The following is a 17,304-nucleotide window of genomic DNA, read 5'->3' on the forward strand; positions in this document are numbered from 1 at the left end:
TCATAATTTCAATTTGTTTGTGTACATGATAAAATATCTGCATGTCCTGGAATATATATATATATATATATATATATATAATATTGCAGCCACCAGTCCTTGACCTGTGCTTTAGGATCTCATTTCATGATCAACCGCACTTAAACCCAGTACAAAGCTGGACCGACGTAAATCCCGTGCTATATTTATCCCATTTCGAAGACCTGCCGAAGGGAATCACGTACACCGGTACACTTACTCAATTGTGCCCTTTGTGCATTTCGCTGTGGAGCATAAACTATATGTAGTGGCTTCAGCAAAACGGTACTTTTCTGGATCTACAACTGCCATTGCATCAGCTGACTGGTTTCCTTGACGTGGGTTGATTTGACTGGAGCATAATATGTAGTGACTTCAGCAAAACGGTACTTTTCTGGATCTACAACTGCCATTGCATCAGCTGACTGGTTTCCTTGACGTGGGTTGATTTGACGTGTTTTGTTTGCATCAGGATAACCTACCATGATTCGTCTTATCAGAATCGGAGTAGTCCGATGGCGATTGAGCGCAACCTATCCGTATAAGCCCGATAACTGAAGGTGCCTGTTCTAATGGCTGGTGGCAGTTGGCATGTTGGCACCTACTTATTTAGGTGCCCAATTTAGCGATTTTTCAATGGATCCCTAGCTGTGCAGCCAAAGCCGCGGTTTCAAGTAAGGGATGGGACCCTCACTAGAGATACTCTTTAAGTTGAGTGACCGGACTTCCTTCCACTTGGAAACACTTGTTTTGGAGACTGCTGTCTAATTAAGCGCAGAAAATTAAAACCGATAATTTGCACCAAGGATTTCCGCCCTGTTGACCGACAAACTCACAGATTCCAGCGGGTCATAATATACGATGTGTTCTCAAGCCAAGAAACTTCTTTAACGCAGGGAGCGTGGAATCCCTCTGAATTTGGAACGATTCAGTTGGCATTGGTTGCCTGGCGTAGTAGATCTGACAGTATACAGTGAGAGGCAGCTCTGTTGCATTCTGAACTGTTTCCTAACCCCAGGGAGTTTAGTGTGATTTTGTGACTTGATGTCGTCGCGTCTGATCGACCAATAGGATTCGACTATATCTGCAGCTCCACTCGCTTAAATTAAATCTTATTTACACGTGTAAGCCAGCCGGAACTGACAGACATTGAAAAACTTCATTTCTATCTTGTGAGCGAAGTTCACATCCACCCAGTTTTTCAGTCCTGCAAATTGCTTTGTGTAAGTTAAGTTCACTGTATCCTGATGCGTTGAACTATCTGCTTACCGTTGAGACCTATAGTTCAGACAGATACAATCTCGCCTATTTATATGATGATACACGTAGCGCCATCCAATTCATCAACGTGGTCACAGGGGGGACATGAATTTCATCACAAGCTTCAACTGCTTGGAACACTACTTTCAGCACTGGATCAGACGTTTGCTGGGCGATGCTGATACATAAGCGCATAAATATCAACCACCTGTCAAACAACAAACGGAATTAAGTTGAAAAAATGGTAATCATTGAAACGGTGTACTTTCCGGTACAAAGCTGTCGTGCAGGTAGGAAACACGAAGGCGGATATACTGTCAGGTGAAGCCAGTCTAGACGGGATCAATTGGTTAGCCAGGGTTGGGTTCGAAAACCAGACTTTCCTGTCGTTTACTTCGCACCCGAACCGCTAAGCTATCTACGACTCAAACCAATCAGGTAAGTTCAAAGAGACCCCACGGAAAAAACACCATTTGGCACTTGAACACTGACGACTTGTTCAACACAGTATTGGTCGCTTTTTTATTCAGTGCTAAGCGCTTCTTGTTCGGTCTCCTATTTTTAGGAACTCACTCGACATCAAATGCGCAGCTACCACGGATATTTTCATCTGCCTTTTATCCACACTACCATGTGTGCATTAAATTTTTGACGAGGCTCAATTCAGATTTGCATTTTATTTGGATCCGATGAGATACCTTTGGGCTCACAGATGGTTCACTTCAGAGCTACCTATCAAGATCGTTCAGATAAAATCAGCCTGCTCTGACTGCACGCGTGGAAGAAACTGACTGGAGGGAAGCTTTGCTGGTGGTGTTGGACGCCAAATTCTGAGTGGCTGTTGCACATACCAGTTGGATTGTACTTTCGAAAACAGCCTAAGGCAGAACGTTCGTTCGCACCTCAATGCTATTCCCGCGGTGTTATATAGGACGGATAAATGAAAGGGCGAGCTTGCAACGTTTCCTCAGGTCGTGTCACGTGATAAAGTTCGCTTAATTGGTTGGAACGACCAGAATAAGCAAGTAAACATTTGATGATCCCAGTTCAAGGAACGCGAATGAGAAGCTATCAGAAGTAGGGTTAGGTTGACCGATAATAAACTAAACCTACGTTGGGGGCGAGATGGCTCAAGTGGTTAGAGCGCGAATTTACTGACCGGAAGGTCTGTGGTTCGAACCCGACCGCTGCCTCTCGACTTCCCATGCCTAGGCTTGGGCGACCTGACAGTATCCCAGCCCTCGTGCTTCCTTCGGGTGGCATTGCGGCTAGGCACCGGAAGGGTGCTACAGCTGAACGATTTTTTAAACCTACATTATAAGTGCAGTAAAACTGCGTTAATAAAATTACGTGAATAACTTGGAAACTATTTCTGATTTACCAACCGATTGAAACCTTGGTCACAAGCCGTTTCTGTCCTCTGTGACCATTTCGCTAACAAGAGCTTGGCGAAATGAGAGCGGTTTATATGGAGCTAAATATGGGGAAGTCTTTGTGCCTTCTCAGGTAGGATCCATTTGATCCTCCTTGTACGTTTTTGCAAACTACACCAGACATGGTAGGTGGTCGATTCCAATGATGAGCTTACTGTCATCTCTCAGCCGGACTGTCTGGCTAAAGCTTGTCTGTCTTTGTGTTTGGTTTGTGGGATTCGCAAAGGATGCTGAGTGTTTCGATTTGTACTTCGGGCTCGAGATAGCTCACCAGTTAAGGCGCAGGTTTATTGACAGGAAAATCCTTTGGTCGAACCCAGTCTCAGCATTTCGACTACTTCTGTCTTGGCTTAGGCAACCTGGCAGTAGCTCAGCTATAGGACCTCCCCTGGTGGCATGACAGCTAGACATCGAAAGGTTGTTGCAGATGAATAGTGGGTTGCTTGGATCCTGCCATTCACAGACATTAGTTGCAGTCAACAATGCCTTACAAAGCGTTTTCTGATATCTCTAGCTCATAACTCCAGGGTATGAAACAAACCTAACTTTATGAAGTACCACTTTGTCTACTCTTTCCCCCCTCGAAACACTGAATGGCCGATACACGCCTCTGCACTGGAAACGTTAACGTGCATTTTGGTGTCTAACATTGTTTTATCCCGCAGAGTATTCGTTCTCGTCAGAAGACCATGTTCACTCCCAAACCCTTGACTGTTTCCATGGTGTTCAGCAAATTGAAAGAAATCGCGTCAATGTCGGGAAATTCTGTAAGTACCCACTTACTCATTGCCACGAATCCGTTTTGTGTGATGTGTTAAGGGATATTTCCTCAGAAAACACTTAAGTTCTGCCCTTTAAAAGCCAACCGAATCAAGCGATCGACGGTTTACAAAGTATCTATGCAAAACGAACCGTAAAATCGTGGCGTACCACAAGACGTGTCTTTTAGGGAAGAGGCAGTTTTGCGCTATTGATCACAGTTTTCCATTATCCGTACATTAGAATGGGCAGAAACTGTAACCTAACTCAGTAATTTAATGTGAACCGGACGTTTTGATCGTTTTAACCGCTTAGTGTACAAACGCACCACTCCTATGTGGCTACTCAGAGGCTGAGTTACGTCTTACTTAGAGTTCGAAATCCTTTTTTCTTTTGTTTGGCAAATGTGATTTCACATCACTCTGTTGTATTCTCACTTTCGACTAATTGCCTGTTTGATTCTCGGCTTCAACATCTCCCTGTTTTTTCGCTTACACTCACCTTGGATTCCAGGTTTTCTAAAAGCTTTCGGTCGTATGCAGTCTAGTCTTTGTGGATAAACAAGATATGTTACAAATGGCGAGACTTTTGTTGTTATTGCCTACTTACATAGTATTACTCACGCTTATTAGTTGTTCTGTGCATTCTAAAAAACGGGCTACTGTGCACTGTGCTCGGTCAGAGGTTTATGAGATTATCCTCTACAACAGCAGTGCCCTATTCAAGTTGTTTGATACACTATGGGGCGAGATGGCTCAAGTGGTTAAATTGCGAATTTACCAACCGGAAGGTCCATGGTTCGAACCTGACCCGTGCATCTCGACTTCCCCTTTTTAGGCTTGAGCAACCTGGCACCATCCCAGTCGTGCTTCCTTCTGGTGGCATGGTAGTTAAGCACCGAAAGGGTGTTACAGCTGAATAATTTTTTCTCAAGTTTGGTTTCGTCTTTTGGCTACAAGCTCAAGAACACCCGTGATTTGGTAAAAATCATGGATTTTTTAGTTGCTCAAAATTGTACACACAGCTATTATTGTAACGTAAGCAGTGAATGTGCTGTTGAAGCACTTAAACATTAACGCTGTTTTTACTGGTACCAATGCTGTATCCCTGATCTCTTGCGTGAGTTTTTTGTACAGTATGCCGTGATTTCACTTATCCCGCAATGACATGCCAGTTTAACGTTTGTGCCTCATTTACGGAGCCAGTGGGGTACTTTAACCTCCTGATATGCCACTGCCAACGAGTAAATAAATAAATAAATAAATAAATAAATAAATAAATAAATAAATAAATAAATAAATAAATAAATAAATAAATAAATAAATAAATAAATAAATAAATAAATAAATAAATAAATAAATAAATAAATAAATAAATAAATAAATAAATAAATAAATAAATAAATAAATAAATAAATAAATAAATAAATAAATAAATAAATAAATAAATAAATAAATAAATAAATAAATAAATAAATAAATAAATAAATAAATAAATAAATAAATAAATAAATAAATAAATAAATAAATAAATAAATAAATAAATAAATAAATAAATAAATAAATAAATAAATAAATAAATAAATAAATAAATAAATAAATAAATAAATAAATAAATAAATAAATAAATAAATAAATAAATAAATAAATAAATAAATAAATAAATAAATAAATAAATAAATAAATAAATAAATAAATAAATAAATAAATAAATAAATAAATAAATAAATAAATAAATAAATAAATAAATAAATAAATAAATAAATAAATAAATAAATAAATAAATAAATAAATAAATAAATAAATAAATAAATAAATAAATAAATAAATAAATAAATAAATAAATAAATAAATAAATAAATAAATAAATAAATAAATAAATAAATAAATAAATAAATAAATAAATAAATATAAATAAATAAATAAGGAAATAAATAAATAAATAATGTACCATAGGCACACTGGTTCCCACTGCTACGCTTTCGATCACCAGAAATTGTGAGTGTGGGACATATTGCCATACTGGAGGTGATGGCATGTTCAGTTAGTTCGAGAACTGAATAGCTACGCATTGGAGGCGGTACCTTTGATGCAGTGGCGCCATTGACTGCGCGATCGGGCCATTTCTGCTGGTGTCATTGACATTGAGTTAAGTCTCTGCATCCCCATCCAGGGAGGCGACAATACCGACCCGACTAAGTTTACTGTTTAGTGCTTTCATACTTCGTTGCCAGGTCATACACTATCCATCTCTCGGTTGCTTCCACTCAGCGCAGAGCTTGGTGAAAAGAGGTGTGTGGGGTAGACGGTCTTCTTGCATGTTCCAACCAGCGTAACTTATGGAACGTGAGTAACTCATCTGTCATGGGAGAGTTTCTTCTTCCTAAGACCATCTGACTTACCTTAGCATTACTAATCCGATGTTCTCATCAGACCAGACCAATGCTTCGGAGGCACCGATGGTCAAACGCTGACACCTTACATATATTCTTCGCACGTAGAGGCCACGTCTCTGATCCATAAAGCAGTATGGATCTCACTGCCGCGGTGTAACTCTGCCCCTGACAGGCAAACCGACGTCACATCGACCCATGTAGGTTGTCAAAGGCTGCCCTGGCTTTCCCGATTCGAGAAATAGTCTCATCTCTAGCCAGTCCACCGGAACTTACACAACTGCCCAGATAAGCGAATTTCTCTACCACGTCGATTGGCTTGTCTGCAAGCACTAGGTTTAGATCTGATCCTATTCAATCTTTTAGCAGCGCTTTACACTTTGCATGTGTGAAGCGCATGCCAAAGCGTGCGGCAGAGTTACTTAGGTTATTTAAAGTCGTTTGCGTTTTTGTAGGGTCTGAATCAAAGAGGGCAATGTCGTTCGCGTACTCAATGTCTGTGAGCGAACGCCCAGTGGTTTCAGAGACAGGCAGAGTAATTGTAAACAGCACATCAATAACAAAGTCGTACACCACTGAACGTGGTGAACTCTGGCGAAGTATTCCCATATACTCGATGACGCCCACAGGACTTCGAATACAGAGCTCTCATAAGGGATATAAATTTTGGAGGGACGCCTTTAATTGCCTGATACCGCCAATGCTTCTGACGATCGACAGAGTCAAAAGCAGTTTTCAGATCAAGGAAACCGACCAACGTGGGAATTGAAGGAGTAGCGTTGTCAAGAACTTGTCTCAAGATAAAGATATGGTCGATGCATTCTCGACCAGGGCGAAACTCAGCTTGATTCTTACGATTCTGTCTCTCTTGATAATCGGTCAGCCTACGCAAAATACTTCCATAGAGTAGCTTAGATGCGATGGATACCAGACTGAGGCCTCAATGGTTTTCGCATGACATTCTTGCGCTTTTCTTGGAAACTGCGATGATGGTCTGGTAGCTCTATTCGGTTGACATTCTGTTTTCGTTCCAAGTATTTTGCAGTATGGTTGCCACCCTGTTCACGAGGACCTGTTGTTGGGGGCAGGCTGGTTCCTCCATGGGTTGGGAGACTAGTTGAACTCTCCTTTGAAGTATTGAGCCCATCGCTTAAGACGACGACTTTGTGAGTGAATTATCGTTCCATCTCTTCCGCATATCGTTTCTCCGACACTCCTTCTGACCGGTTGATCGAATCAGATGAAATGGGGCACGACTTTTGCTTGCAGCGAAAGCCTTCTCCATCACATGGGCCTTGGAATTCCACCAGCATTCTCGGCCATCTTTCAAGCTACTGATTATACGATGTTTGAGGGACCCACGTGAGCCGTCGCAGTCGCTAGTTGCTAGTATGTTGTTTCTGGTGGCAGTAAGACCTGATGATCTCGATGATATCCATGGTTCATTGGTTGGACAAATAATTCTGAAGGCTGAGCTCATAGCTTCTTTAACTCACTTCCACTCGACCTCTAAGTAGTCTTCGTCATCCGCAGTAGCTATCTACCTGGATAAGATTGATACTGTTGAGCTGCAGAAACATGTCAAAGCTGATTGGAGTTGCTCTACTTTGGCACGCGTAATTCTGACGGAAAGCCCGGTGATAATCGAGCTCGCAGATTGTCATGATCAGAACCAAGCTGCATACCTCAGAATGAGCGACAGTCTTTTTGAGGTTCTCCATCGGTAACTGGTAGCCGCATCTCCTAAGTGAGTCCATGACTGTCTTGCGGTTGGTGGCTTCCAATCAACTCGATGTGAGCGCTTGTGTTGGAGATTCGTACTGGCTAGGAAAGGACGATTATCAGCACCTCATTATCCGTAAGCTGAACATCGACTCCAAATATACCACTTTTTTTGAAGTTCTTCCTGACATAGTCGTCCAACTTGGACATTCGTATCACCCACCAGGACTACTGAATTCGTCCTTCTAGCCAACGGAAGCATTTGCGACGGGTCTCGGTAAGACCCATCCTAAGTCTCAGAACTGCAGTCTGTCGGTTTGTATGCCGGTGCGACAAATAAACACCGTTTACCTCTTAATTGAGCCAGACGACCGCACAGCGCGAAGATGATTGCTTACTCGTATCCAGTTCCGTAAGGCTCTTTCATCTTTGTAGTTGAGTCTGAATTCCACACCGTATATATTACTGACAATTGCTTCAGGATCACCGGGGGGTTAGTTGAGGTACCCCACCTTGAGCCTTTGACTCAAAAGTTTGACCCACAAGGTAGTGGGAGGGCTATGGTTTTGTTTTGAGACCCTTTCCTTAGCCTCTGACTCAGAAATCTGAAGCACGAGTTAGCGATTGTTGGGGTTTTGTTGGAGGACCCTTCCCGGAGTGGATGACTCAATGGTCTGACCCACTTAGCTGCAGGGGGTCGGTCTGGTCCGAGGATACAGGGAGTAAGGCATTACTGTCCCACTCTTAATGCAGCTGCGTACAGCAGATGTTTTTTATTACTACCGAACTCGTTGGTCCCAAAAGTTTTTCGGCTCTACTGAATAATGCACCGACAGGTCACGGTCAACCGTTGGGTGATCGGAGTGTGCAGCTTCTAGGGCCGACCTCTTTTAACCTCCTTCATCGGTGGAAGTCAGCATCGCTGCTTCCATAAATATGGAGATCCTGGTCGCATGGAGGAAGTGCCTAACTGCCTTCACACTCCTATCGTAGAGGACAGTACGACTTTACCTCGAGAGTGCCTCGGAATACGGTTACTCACAGTCCTTGGACTTCGTAGAGCTGCGTTCAGTTGACCTTTCTGGCATGTTTGAACCCTTAGGAACTGAATTTCAGCCATTGTAGCCCGCAGCATCAATGCAGCGCGGAGGTCCGACCACCACAACTAGGATGCGGCTTTAGGTCTGATGTTTAGGATGATGGTCCAAACTGTACCACTCTAGCGGTCAGTAGCTGCTATGTCACCGAAAGCCGAGATGCTGCCAAGTTGCCCAAGCAGTCGAGATACAGAGGTTCGGTTCGAACCACGGACCTTCCGGTCAGTAAGTTTGCTCCTTAAACCTTAAGGCATTTCAAGCTTAAACGCTCTTATAGCGTTTGAAACCTCTTCAAGGGCTTGGCCTCTGTTGATGCTGATTAGTTAAGGAAAGAAGTAGGATAGCTACAGGGAATGAACTGGGCTTCGCGGGGATTTTGGGCACCATCACAAAATGTCAAACAACCAACTTCCCTCTTTTGGATAGCCTCATTAAGCCGTGTTTTTTTACGGTGATTTTGTGTTTGGTTTGTGGTCCTAAAGAAGAATTACGGTTTTATACTTTGTACGGGGGTTTAGGTAGACTCGCGACGTTGTTTATATCCTAAAACGATTAGGTTGTATCATTCGAAATAATGTAGTGCTAAACTGCGTTAAAAATTATGTATCTCCACGGGGAAAACGTGCAGAAAATTGCAAATATTAAGTGCAGGGTTTCCTTCTAACACCAGTTAGGTTTTTGCGGCAACTTCGCGAATGACTGAAGCCGTGAATTCGCCGTTAACCTGCTATTTCTTTACACCGCCCCATTTTCAACTTATTTTGATATCGTTCTAATGGTTTTTCTGGGCTGCACTCTAGTTGTTTCTTGTGTGGGCCCTTTCATAGAAAATGAGCATGGTACTTCCGTTTTCCTCGCTCTCTGTTTCCAATTATGGAAATGTTGCAGTAGACGGCTGTCTAGGATTCCAACGGAATCATAGGACTGTTACGATATTTTAGCTGGTTCATTCAGGAATTAAAACACTCCCAACTCTCGCATTCCTCTTTCTATCAATTTAGTCTCAGGCCAAAAAAGTTGAGAAGATCTGTTCTCTTCTGGTTGCCTGCCGCGAATGTGAAGCTAAGTACTTGATCCGTAGTCTATCCGGAAAACTTCGGATTGGTCTGGCTGAGCAGAGCGTCCTGACTGCCCTTGGGCAAGCCGCGGCGATCACACCCTTCCATTCGGCGGCAGCTGTGAAAGTGGGCGTTCCTAGTCGTCTGTTGGACGTGAGCACTGGTGTGTCGAACGAACAATGGAAAGCTCGTGTTGAAGTTTGTGTGGCGAATGTAAAAAAAGCATACTGGTGAGCCTCGGGATGATTTTAACTCCCCAGTTATTTTATGATTATTTTCTGTGCACACTTATGCCTGCTGCTGTAGGTAATCCTACCTTACGTCTTCAGTCAGGTAACATGACTGAATGTTCTTACTAAGGTGCCTTATCAATGTTAGTTCTCTCCACAGCACATTGCGGCACAGCTGCGGCAGTGCCACTTACCACTGGGACTGCGATGCCCAAACTGTGCATCGAACACTTTTTACTTGTCAGGTGATGCAAAGTAGCTAACAAGCTAAGTGTATGTCATGTAATTGACATGGTTGCCATAATGGTGTCAAACAGCGAGCTGTAGCGTTCTTAAACCGCATAGTTTCCATTCAGTCCCAGGGCCAAGCTACTGTCATGTTTCCCAAACTTAAGCTGGAGTAATGGAGATTTGGACCGAGAATCTCTGCGACTGAACCGCCGAGATATCTGGAGCCCCAGGATAGTCTCGATTATGAATTAGGCCATTCAACTAACTGTGCATAACTACACTGAAAATGGCTTTCAACGGATACGGATGTTCCTTAAAGTTGTTTGCTAGTTGTTTATCGTTTCCCAATGCGAACGGCAGTAAATTTTCCGAATGATGATGTGCGGGGAATCCACTAATTCTGTTCATTATGGCAAAGGTTTTACGTCATGACTAGCTTGAGAAAAAGTGAAACTATGCAGTGGTGTCGTAATGAGGGACGCGCTCAACCAGCACAGACGTCCTATTGTGTACGCGTTGGACTGGTTCTCTCAATATGGGAAATGTACAACAACCTCTGTAAATTTAGACGACGAGGATCTCATAAGGCGAAGCATAGTAAACAAGACAAATCAGTTCACTATTCACAATAGTCGACAACAACCTCCGTCGGTAGCGGCGTTGACCTTCATCCGGGTGAAACTATCAAAACAGATGTAACTTATTTCATCAATGGACCGCCAATTGGCACGTGTGCATGCGGTTGCTCGAAACGCTTCAAGCGTGCTGGGGTTTTCCCTAACGTAGAGAACCACTTCTGTAGCGTTTATGTGTGACCTTGTCTTTTGCTAAAGGCATGTGGGTCCGAACGGCCATATTTGTGTCCCACTACCCTTCTGTCCGGAACTCTTCATGCCCTAGAACGTTAGTGAGGTGATTCATTTCCTAATCGTCTCTGACAGTAACACTCAGTGTGTGCATAACCACAGTTGTTCTGTCCTGGGATCATAGGGCTTCTAAGGAACGTATGTCAGCCAACTACAGTTTTTAACAGGGACTCACATCTCTTATTGTGTGAGCGCTGATGTATATACAAAGTGGAACGCCTGAAACAGTGTGTTTCAGCTGTGAGTTAATGCTTGTGGCTGGACAACGGTACCGTGCGTGTATGTGACACCACACTTTTAGGGTTCAATCAAGTAGGATGCAGTAGTTGCCCTAAAAACATTTAATTTCTTCTTTGTGGATTGTATGTTAGTTGTTAAGGCTCACAATCATTTCAGAAAGCCTTTCTATTTGTACTGAGACAAAGTCATATGGTTCATATGTAATTGTTGTTGAAAATTCCGGCAATCTTTCGGTTTGCTTCCCACCCAGCGTTTGCCCAAACTACGACAAGCTCGTAGCTGGACTGTTGGCTGACGGTCCTGATGGCTTACACTTCCATTGTTTTATCACCCCCGGTATGCCGGTCAAACCCATGTTGGCTCATCCGACTCGTGGCGTAGTGGATGTGCTGAAGCGTTTCGACGAGGCTGATTTCACGTGCGAATACAAGTACGACGGAGAACGTGCTCAAGTACGTATTTGGTTGTGAATTAAGTAGCTTGCGGGTAGCAGACATTCTGGGTCACTTTTTGATTGTTAGGGTCATAATGGACTAAGTGGTTAGAACGCGAATTTACTTACCGGAAGGCCCGTCGTTCGAACCCGACCTCTGGCTCTCGAATTCCCCCGTCTAGACTTGGACAACCTGGCAGTATCCCAGTCCTCGTGTTTTTTTTTCGGGTGGCATGGTAGCTAGGCACCGAAGGAGTGCTACAGCTGAACGAACGGGGTCATAAATCGTTCATAAAAATCATCCATAAGTTTCTGCCTGATCGTCTTCCCTTGATTATCCACCGTAACTATCTCGCAAATCCTCCCCTTTCTAATCGTCGTGAACGGCAACGTAGACCCTTGTTTCGTTGATTTGGGGAGAAAAACGAAGAACCTTACCCTAGCGTGCCACAAAAATCTCAAGTACCCACGCCGGCTCCATGTGCTCAAATAACCTGAATTAAACTTGGTAAAGTGAGCATAGTCGACTTCTGCTTATGGTGATATCATCTTACAGCAGCGCTGACCAAGCACGCGAAAGGTCTTATAGACATTATCCTGAAAGGGTGGGCCATAATTTCAGTGTCCAGGTGCTATTGTAGTTGCCGACTCAGGTGAACTTCGTTCACCTGTGGCTGGTTCGCTTCCGGAGCCTGTGGCCTCACCAAAGTCCCTGTCATTTCGATTCTGAAGTGGGACTTTTGACGATATTTTTACTTTTCAATTTTTGGGTCTCTTTGACTGCTGATTTTCTGGTCTAGCATGCGACTAATGAATAAGGTTTGGAACGGGTTCGATCGTCCTGGGTCAGTCCGGAAATATTGCACTGAATCCACATGAAATGAACTGTAAGTAGGTTGATGATGCTGTGCACTCGAATTCCCTTGAGCTCTAGTCCTCACAGAATGTGGAATCTGCTCACGTGCATTTAGTCCTGAACAAGAGCTTCTCTGTCTAACTGAAGTCCGAGGTAGGTAAAACTTCATCGGTACTTCGAATTCTATTAGCATACCTGTTCGGTCTAGTTGTTGTTAAGACCAGACCCCGTGACCTTATACTCTGTTTGATTATCATGTGAGGTTCAACCCCCCTGATACAAAGTGATGTAACTGACAATCCCTATATAGATCCACGTTTTGGACCCCCGAACTTGCCGTGTGTATTCACGCAATCAGGAGGACAACACCTCAAAATATCCGGACATTGTAAACACATTAATGCCTCGAGTCTTGAAATCCGCGAAACTCACTGAGGCTGCTCTTCAGCACATGGGTTCGGAAGCTGACTCAAAAAGTACCGCTGTGGAAAGCTGCATTCTGGACGCCGAAGTTGTGGCTTGGGACCGACAAGGTGGACACATCCTTCCATTCCAAGTCCTGTCCACAAGGAAAAGAAAGGTAAATTTGTGCATTTTCTGCAGTCTGATACATTAACAAAAGTCTTCTCAACACTCCATCATGCTTTCTTCGGTTCGTCATTGATTTCTAACTGTTTTTCTAGATACCAATCAATACCTGAGAGCCTACTTTTTGTTCTACCCTAGGAATGATCATTTCTAGACTTATTCTTAACTGGCGTACATTTTTTAGGGGAAATACCTACTGAGTTAGCGGCCTAAGCTTCGCCCCTTTCCGGTGGTTCTTTACTCTCGTATTTGTAGGTGGCATTCTGATTGCGTTGGGTTTCTCGTTGACCGTGAAAGATCGCCGATGTCGTTTCTTGTACTCTATTACTAATGCCCCAAAGTTACACACCCCAAAAGCTGCTCCCTCTGAGTTTAGAGCAGTTCCCCTTTCAAAGATGAACGGGCTCCTATGTTCAAGAGCCGCAGTGTCCTTGAATGGGGAATACCCCTTATTCAGGGGGTTTCTTGATATACTATTCAATATTAATTGGTGCACTTATTCTAAGCATACTTCACATCATAAAGCTCCGCATTAGGTCATTACCCAGCCTGTATTGTGTTCCGTGACAAGTCCATTTCATGTAGTCGTATTCCTTTGAGACCCAATCACTTAACTATTTATTAGAGTCCCTTTAGAGAATTTCCCCACCTTCCAACGCGGGTGTTAATCGCTGTTCATGAAAATGGCTTTCTCCTCTCTATGTAGTACAAAGCACCAAATTAGGGACTAACCAAATGAATTAACAGTCGTTCTCCCCATTAACGTACGTTACTGCATGTTACGCCTTTGGCTTTACCGGATTACAACTGACAGCGGATCTTGTGATCGAATTCCAGTATGCCAGATCAATGTGCTTTCGTTTGCATCTCAATTCTGCCGCCCTGTTCAGTAGAAATATGCGATGATTTGCAGATATGCTCACCACTCAGGAGCATAGCGTTTATTTTGGGACTCGCACGTGTCACACAAATTTCAATTTGACACAACAGACAACGCCTCCATCGTTGTATTGGCTAGCGTCCGGACTCCGATTTGCCTGTCATAACAGGCTTCGTCGGTGTCCATCTGCACGGCACAGGTGATTATGTACGCTATTTGCCATCTGGGCTTGCTTTGTCCAAGAGAAGAAAGATCGGAGGGTGAACGGATGAGGTACTGCTTAAGCGAACATGGTGCCAAACCGTTGGCTAAGTACTAAAATCATATGGGGACAACCGAACAGTTGAAACCCATAGTTTATTAGGAAGATTGTCCGCTCGTCCTGTGACCGCACGAAACCTCAACGTTTATCTGAACTGTTGGTTTTGATGACTGCAGCAGTCAAACGATTGAGTGGGGCTTGTTGCGGCATCCTACTCCCACCGTTCTGTAAGCCGATACTTTTGTTAGTTTCTTGGTGAACCCTTGCTCTTTCCTTGAACAATCGGCACGATCCGGGCATATTTAACACACGCACACAAACGCGGACATCACATTTCGGCTCAGCTGATGACTGGTCACGAAAACTGGTGTAACTACTCGGCACCACCGGTCTGAGGTAAACTGGACCGGCTGATGTGTGTCTGGTGTCCCCCTCTATAGGTTATTGCCAAATTACGACATTGTGCCAGTCCACAATTTCATTCACCTTTAAATTCACCAGTCCGAATGGATGATATAGATAGAGGTTAAGTTGGAGACACTGCCATTTGGCAATGCAGCGCCTTTTCAAATGCAGCTTTAGGTCTCCGGGAAATACATTCATTTGCAAATCAATTCGATTTTCACGGAAGAATCAACTGAATCTTTCGTTTATAATATTCTACAACTGATTGTGCTGCACACAGGCCGCTTAAGGTCTGTTGCTGCGATGATGGCCAGACTGCAAGGACGTCCTGAGATCTCACTTGGATCTGGACGGCAAACTCATGTGAAACCCAAAAGTCCTCACGAGTCCGTTTTGTCTCTTCTAACACTACATGATGCATATATGGTGTGTGTATTAGTTATCAAGTGGTGCTCGCATTTCCGTTTTCAGGATGTCGATGAAGCCGCGGTCAAAGTTCAGGTTTGCGTCTACGCATTTGACATTCTCTTCATCAATGGCGTCTCATTGATCGAAAAACCATTACGCGTTCGTCGGGAAATAATTCGGTATGTTTGCAACATTCGTTTCCTTTTTTGCCCTTTCATGTGTTTTATTCCGGTGTTTCACATTCCTCAATTGATTCTCGTCAGCCAGTGCAAGTTATTTGGTTGGGAACAAACTTTGGGTTTATTTTGCGATGTTTCCGACTCATTCATACTCTTATCCTATATACTATGGTTCTTAGGTGCCAGATAAACTCAGGACTTTCGGAATTTCTCAGCGAAGCTAGAGAAAGTTTCTGCTGGGATTAGCGAAATACACTCATTTGCAAACTAATTCGATTTTTCGAGAGAGACTCTCCTGGAATCCAGCTGGGTTCGAGGTGAGTCTCTCGAAAAACCAAATTAGCTTGCAAATTGAGTGCATTTCGCTAATTTCGTGCAATTTAGTTTCAAGTAGAACATAGAGTTGATGGAGACTCGGGGACTGCATCTACCTGATGGGCCCCAAGAAGGGCGAAACCGGTCGTGGGCTATCGACGAATTTTCAGCAACCTTATGAGTAGTGCGTTACAAATTTCTGCTGGGATGTTCTGTTATCTGGCTTCTGCACTATCAGCGATAGTTTGGAGCGGGTGCCAAATTGTTGTATTCTTTGCACTATCTCTTCATCTGTGGCGGATAGCAAGGGTCACCTGCATACAAACTTCTCTTTCATAAGAACCACTCTGTGAGGACCATTTTCCAGTCTTCCCAGCTTTTCCATTAAAAACCTACTTTTAGAAAGACCGCCCAATCATGCGACAGGTGTCTTCACAACCTGAAGTCGCTGACGCGTTTCAGCACCTCAGTTCACTCAGCGGATAGCTGGTCCAGTAGCACTAACCATTAGTTTCCTTTCCGTGCCTCTAGAACGCCCGTTATGTGAGTGATGTGTTGTGTTGTTTTCTCAGAGTGGAATCATCTGGTCATTCGTATCCAGTATTCACGAGGGAGAGATTCGTATGCGTGCATACCGATTATAGATGATAGTGCTACTTCTGCCGGTTCTTCAGTGCACCGTTATGTGGATACAGCCTATGCTATCCTGTCTGGTGCACGCTGGCCTACCTTTGCACGTCGACACTGATTACCATAATGAAATAGCTTGTATTCCTCCCTTGTGGAAACGCACACTCCCAAATATCCATAGGTCATTCACGTTTTAAGACTGCTACAGTGAACACAGCACCTTGATTGGGTAGGACGAAGGAGTAGGAGGTTTCGTAGAGCGATCTGAAGGGGTTTTTTGTGTGCGCATGGATATGGATATATACACATGGACAGCGTATCCATTTGTCGTTATTGTTGAATACTGCTGATACCGAGTAAAGCTTATTGGCTGCGGCACTCACTGATTTCCAGCCGACTATGATTTGGCCTACATAGTACTTCAGAAACGTTATGTTATGTGCTGAAATGGCGTCAGACGTCATTGATACGTACACTGACTTCCAAAATTAAAGCATTTCAAGGCACACCACATTTCTTACTGTTCAATACCAAAATCTGACACTTTCATGACATCTCATTAATTTTTGTAGAAGCCTCGCCACCCAGAAGCTTATTTCGGTCGGATAGACGCCTTGCCGTTATATCCCCTTGTTTCGGATGGTTGCTTCGGCTGTGGTCTCGTTAATCAGGCAATATCGTTCCTAACTTGAGATATCATTTTTCCTGCAGGAAAACGCATGGGAATGTTCATCAAAACTGTTATTGTGTAAGATTCGTTCGTGACTTTTGTGTGTGGTTCGACAACACAACGTCTGTTTACCACAAAGGTGGTCTTCCTAAACACTAAAATTCCTCGTTGGGACCCTGGTCATCATGAATTTGCATCTTCTTTCTCCGTATCTTGCCAATAGCCGTCCATACAACACTTCATCATTATCGAACTTCACCTTTCCACTCATGATTCCTAAGTTATCGCTTGTTCAATTAACTTGTATCACCGAGGTTTCCTCATTTTCTTGCTTTTCAAACTTAGGGAATCGTGGACTACTTACTGGGCACG

The 17,304-nt window shown here is 43.4% G+C and overlaps 1 protein-coding gene across 1 annotated transcript in view; it reads left to right on the forward strand.

The window, feature by feature from the left end:
• Positions 1-17,304, forward strand: part of T265_01569 (hypothetical protein) — a gene marked incomplete at both ends in the record, with an annotated part of 44,357 nt that overhangs the window by 19,922 nt on the left and 7,131 nt on the right. Inside the window, 5 exons of the mRNA XM_009165628.1 lie at positions 3,377-3,478; positions 9,683-9,969; positions 11,557-11,758; positions 12,906-13,175; positions 15,202-15,317. Coding sequence (XP_009163892.1) covers positions 3,377-3,478; positions 9,683-9,969; positions 11,557-11,758; positions 12,906-13,175; positions 15,202-15,317 — 977 coding nt within the window. The remainder of the gene's footprint in view (positions 1-3,376; positions 3,479-9,682; positions 9,970-11,556; positions 11,759-12,905; positions 13,176-15,201; positions 15,318-17,304) is intronic.

The sequence above is a fragment of the Opisthorchis viverrini genome (genome assembly GCF_000715545.1).
Source record: "Opisthorchis viverrini unplaced genomic scaffold opera_v5_17, whole genome shotgun sequence".
NCBI classification, from domain to species: domain Eukaryota; kingdom Metazoa; phylum Platyhelminthes; class Trematoda; order Opisthorchiida; family Opisthorchiidae; genus Opisthorchis; species Opisthorchis viverrini.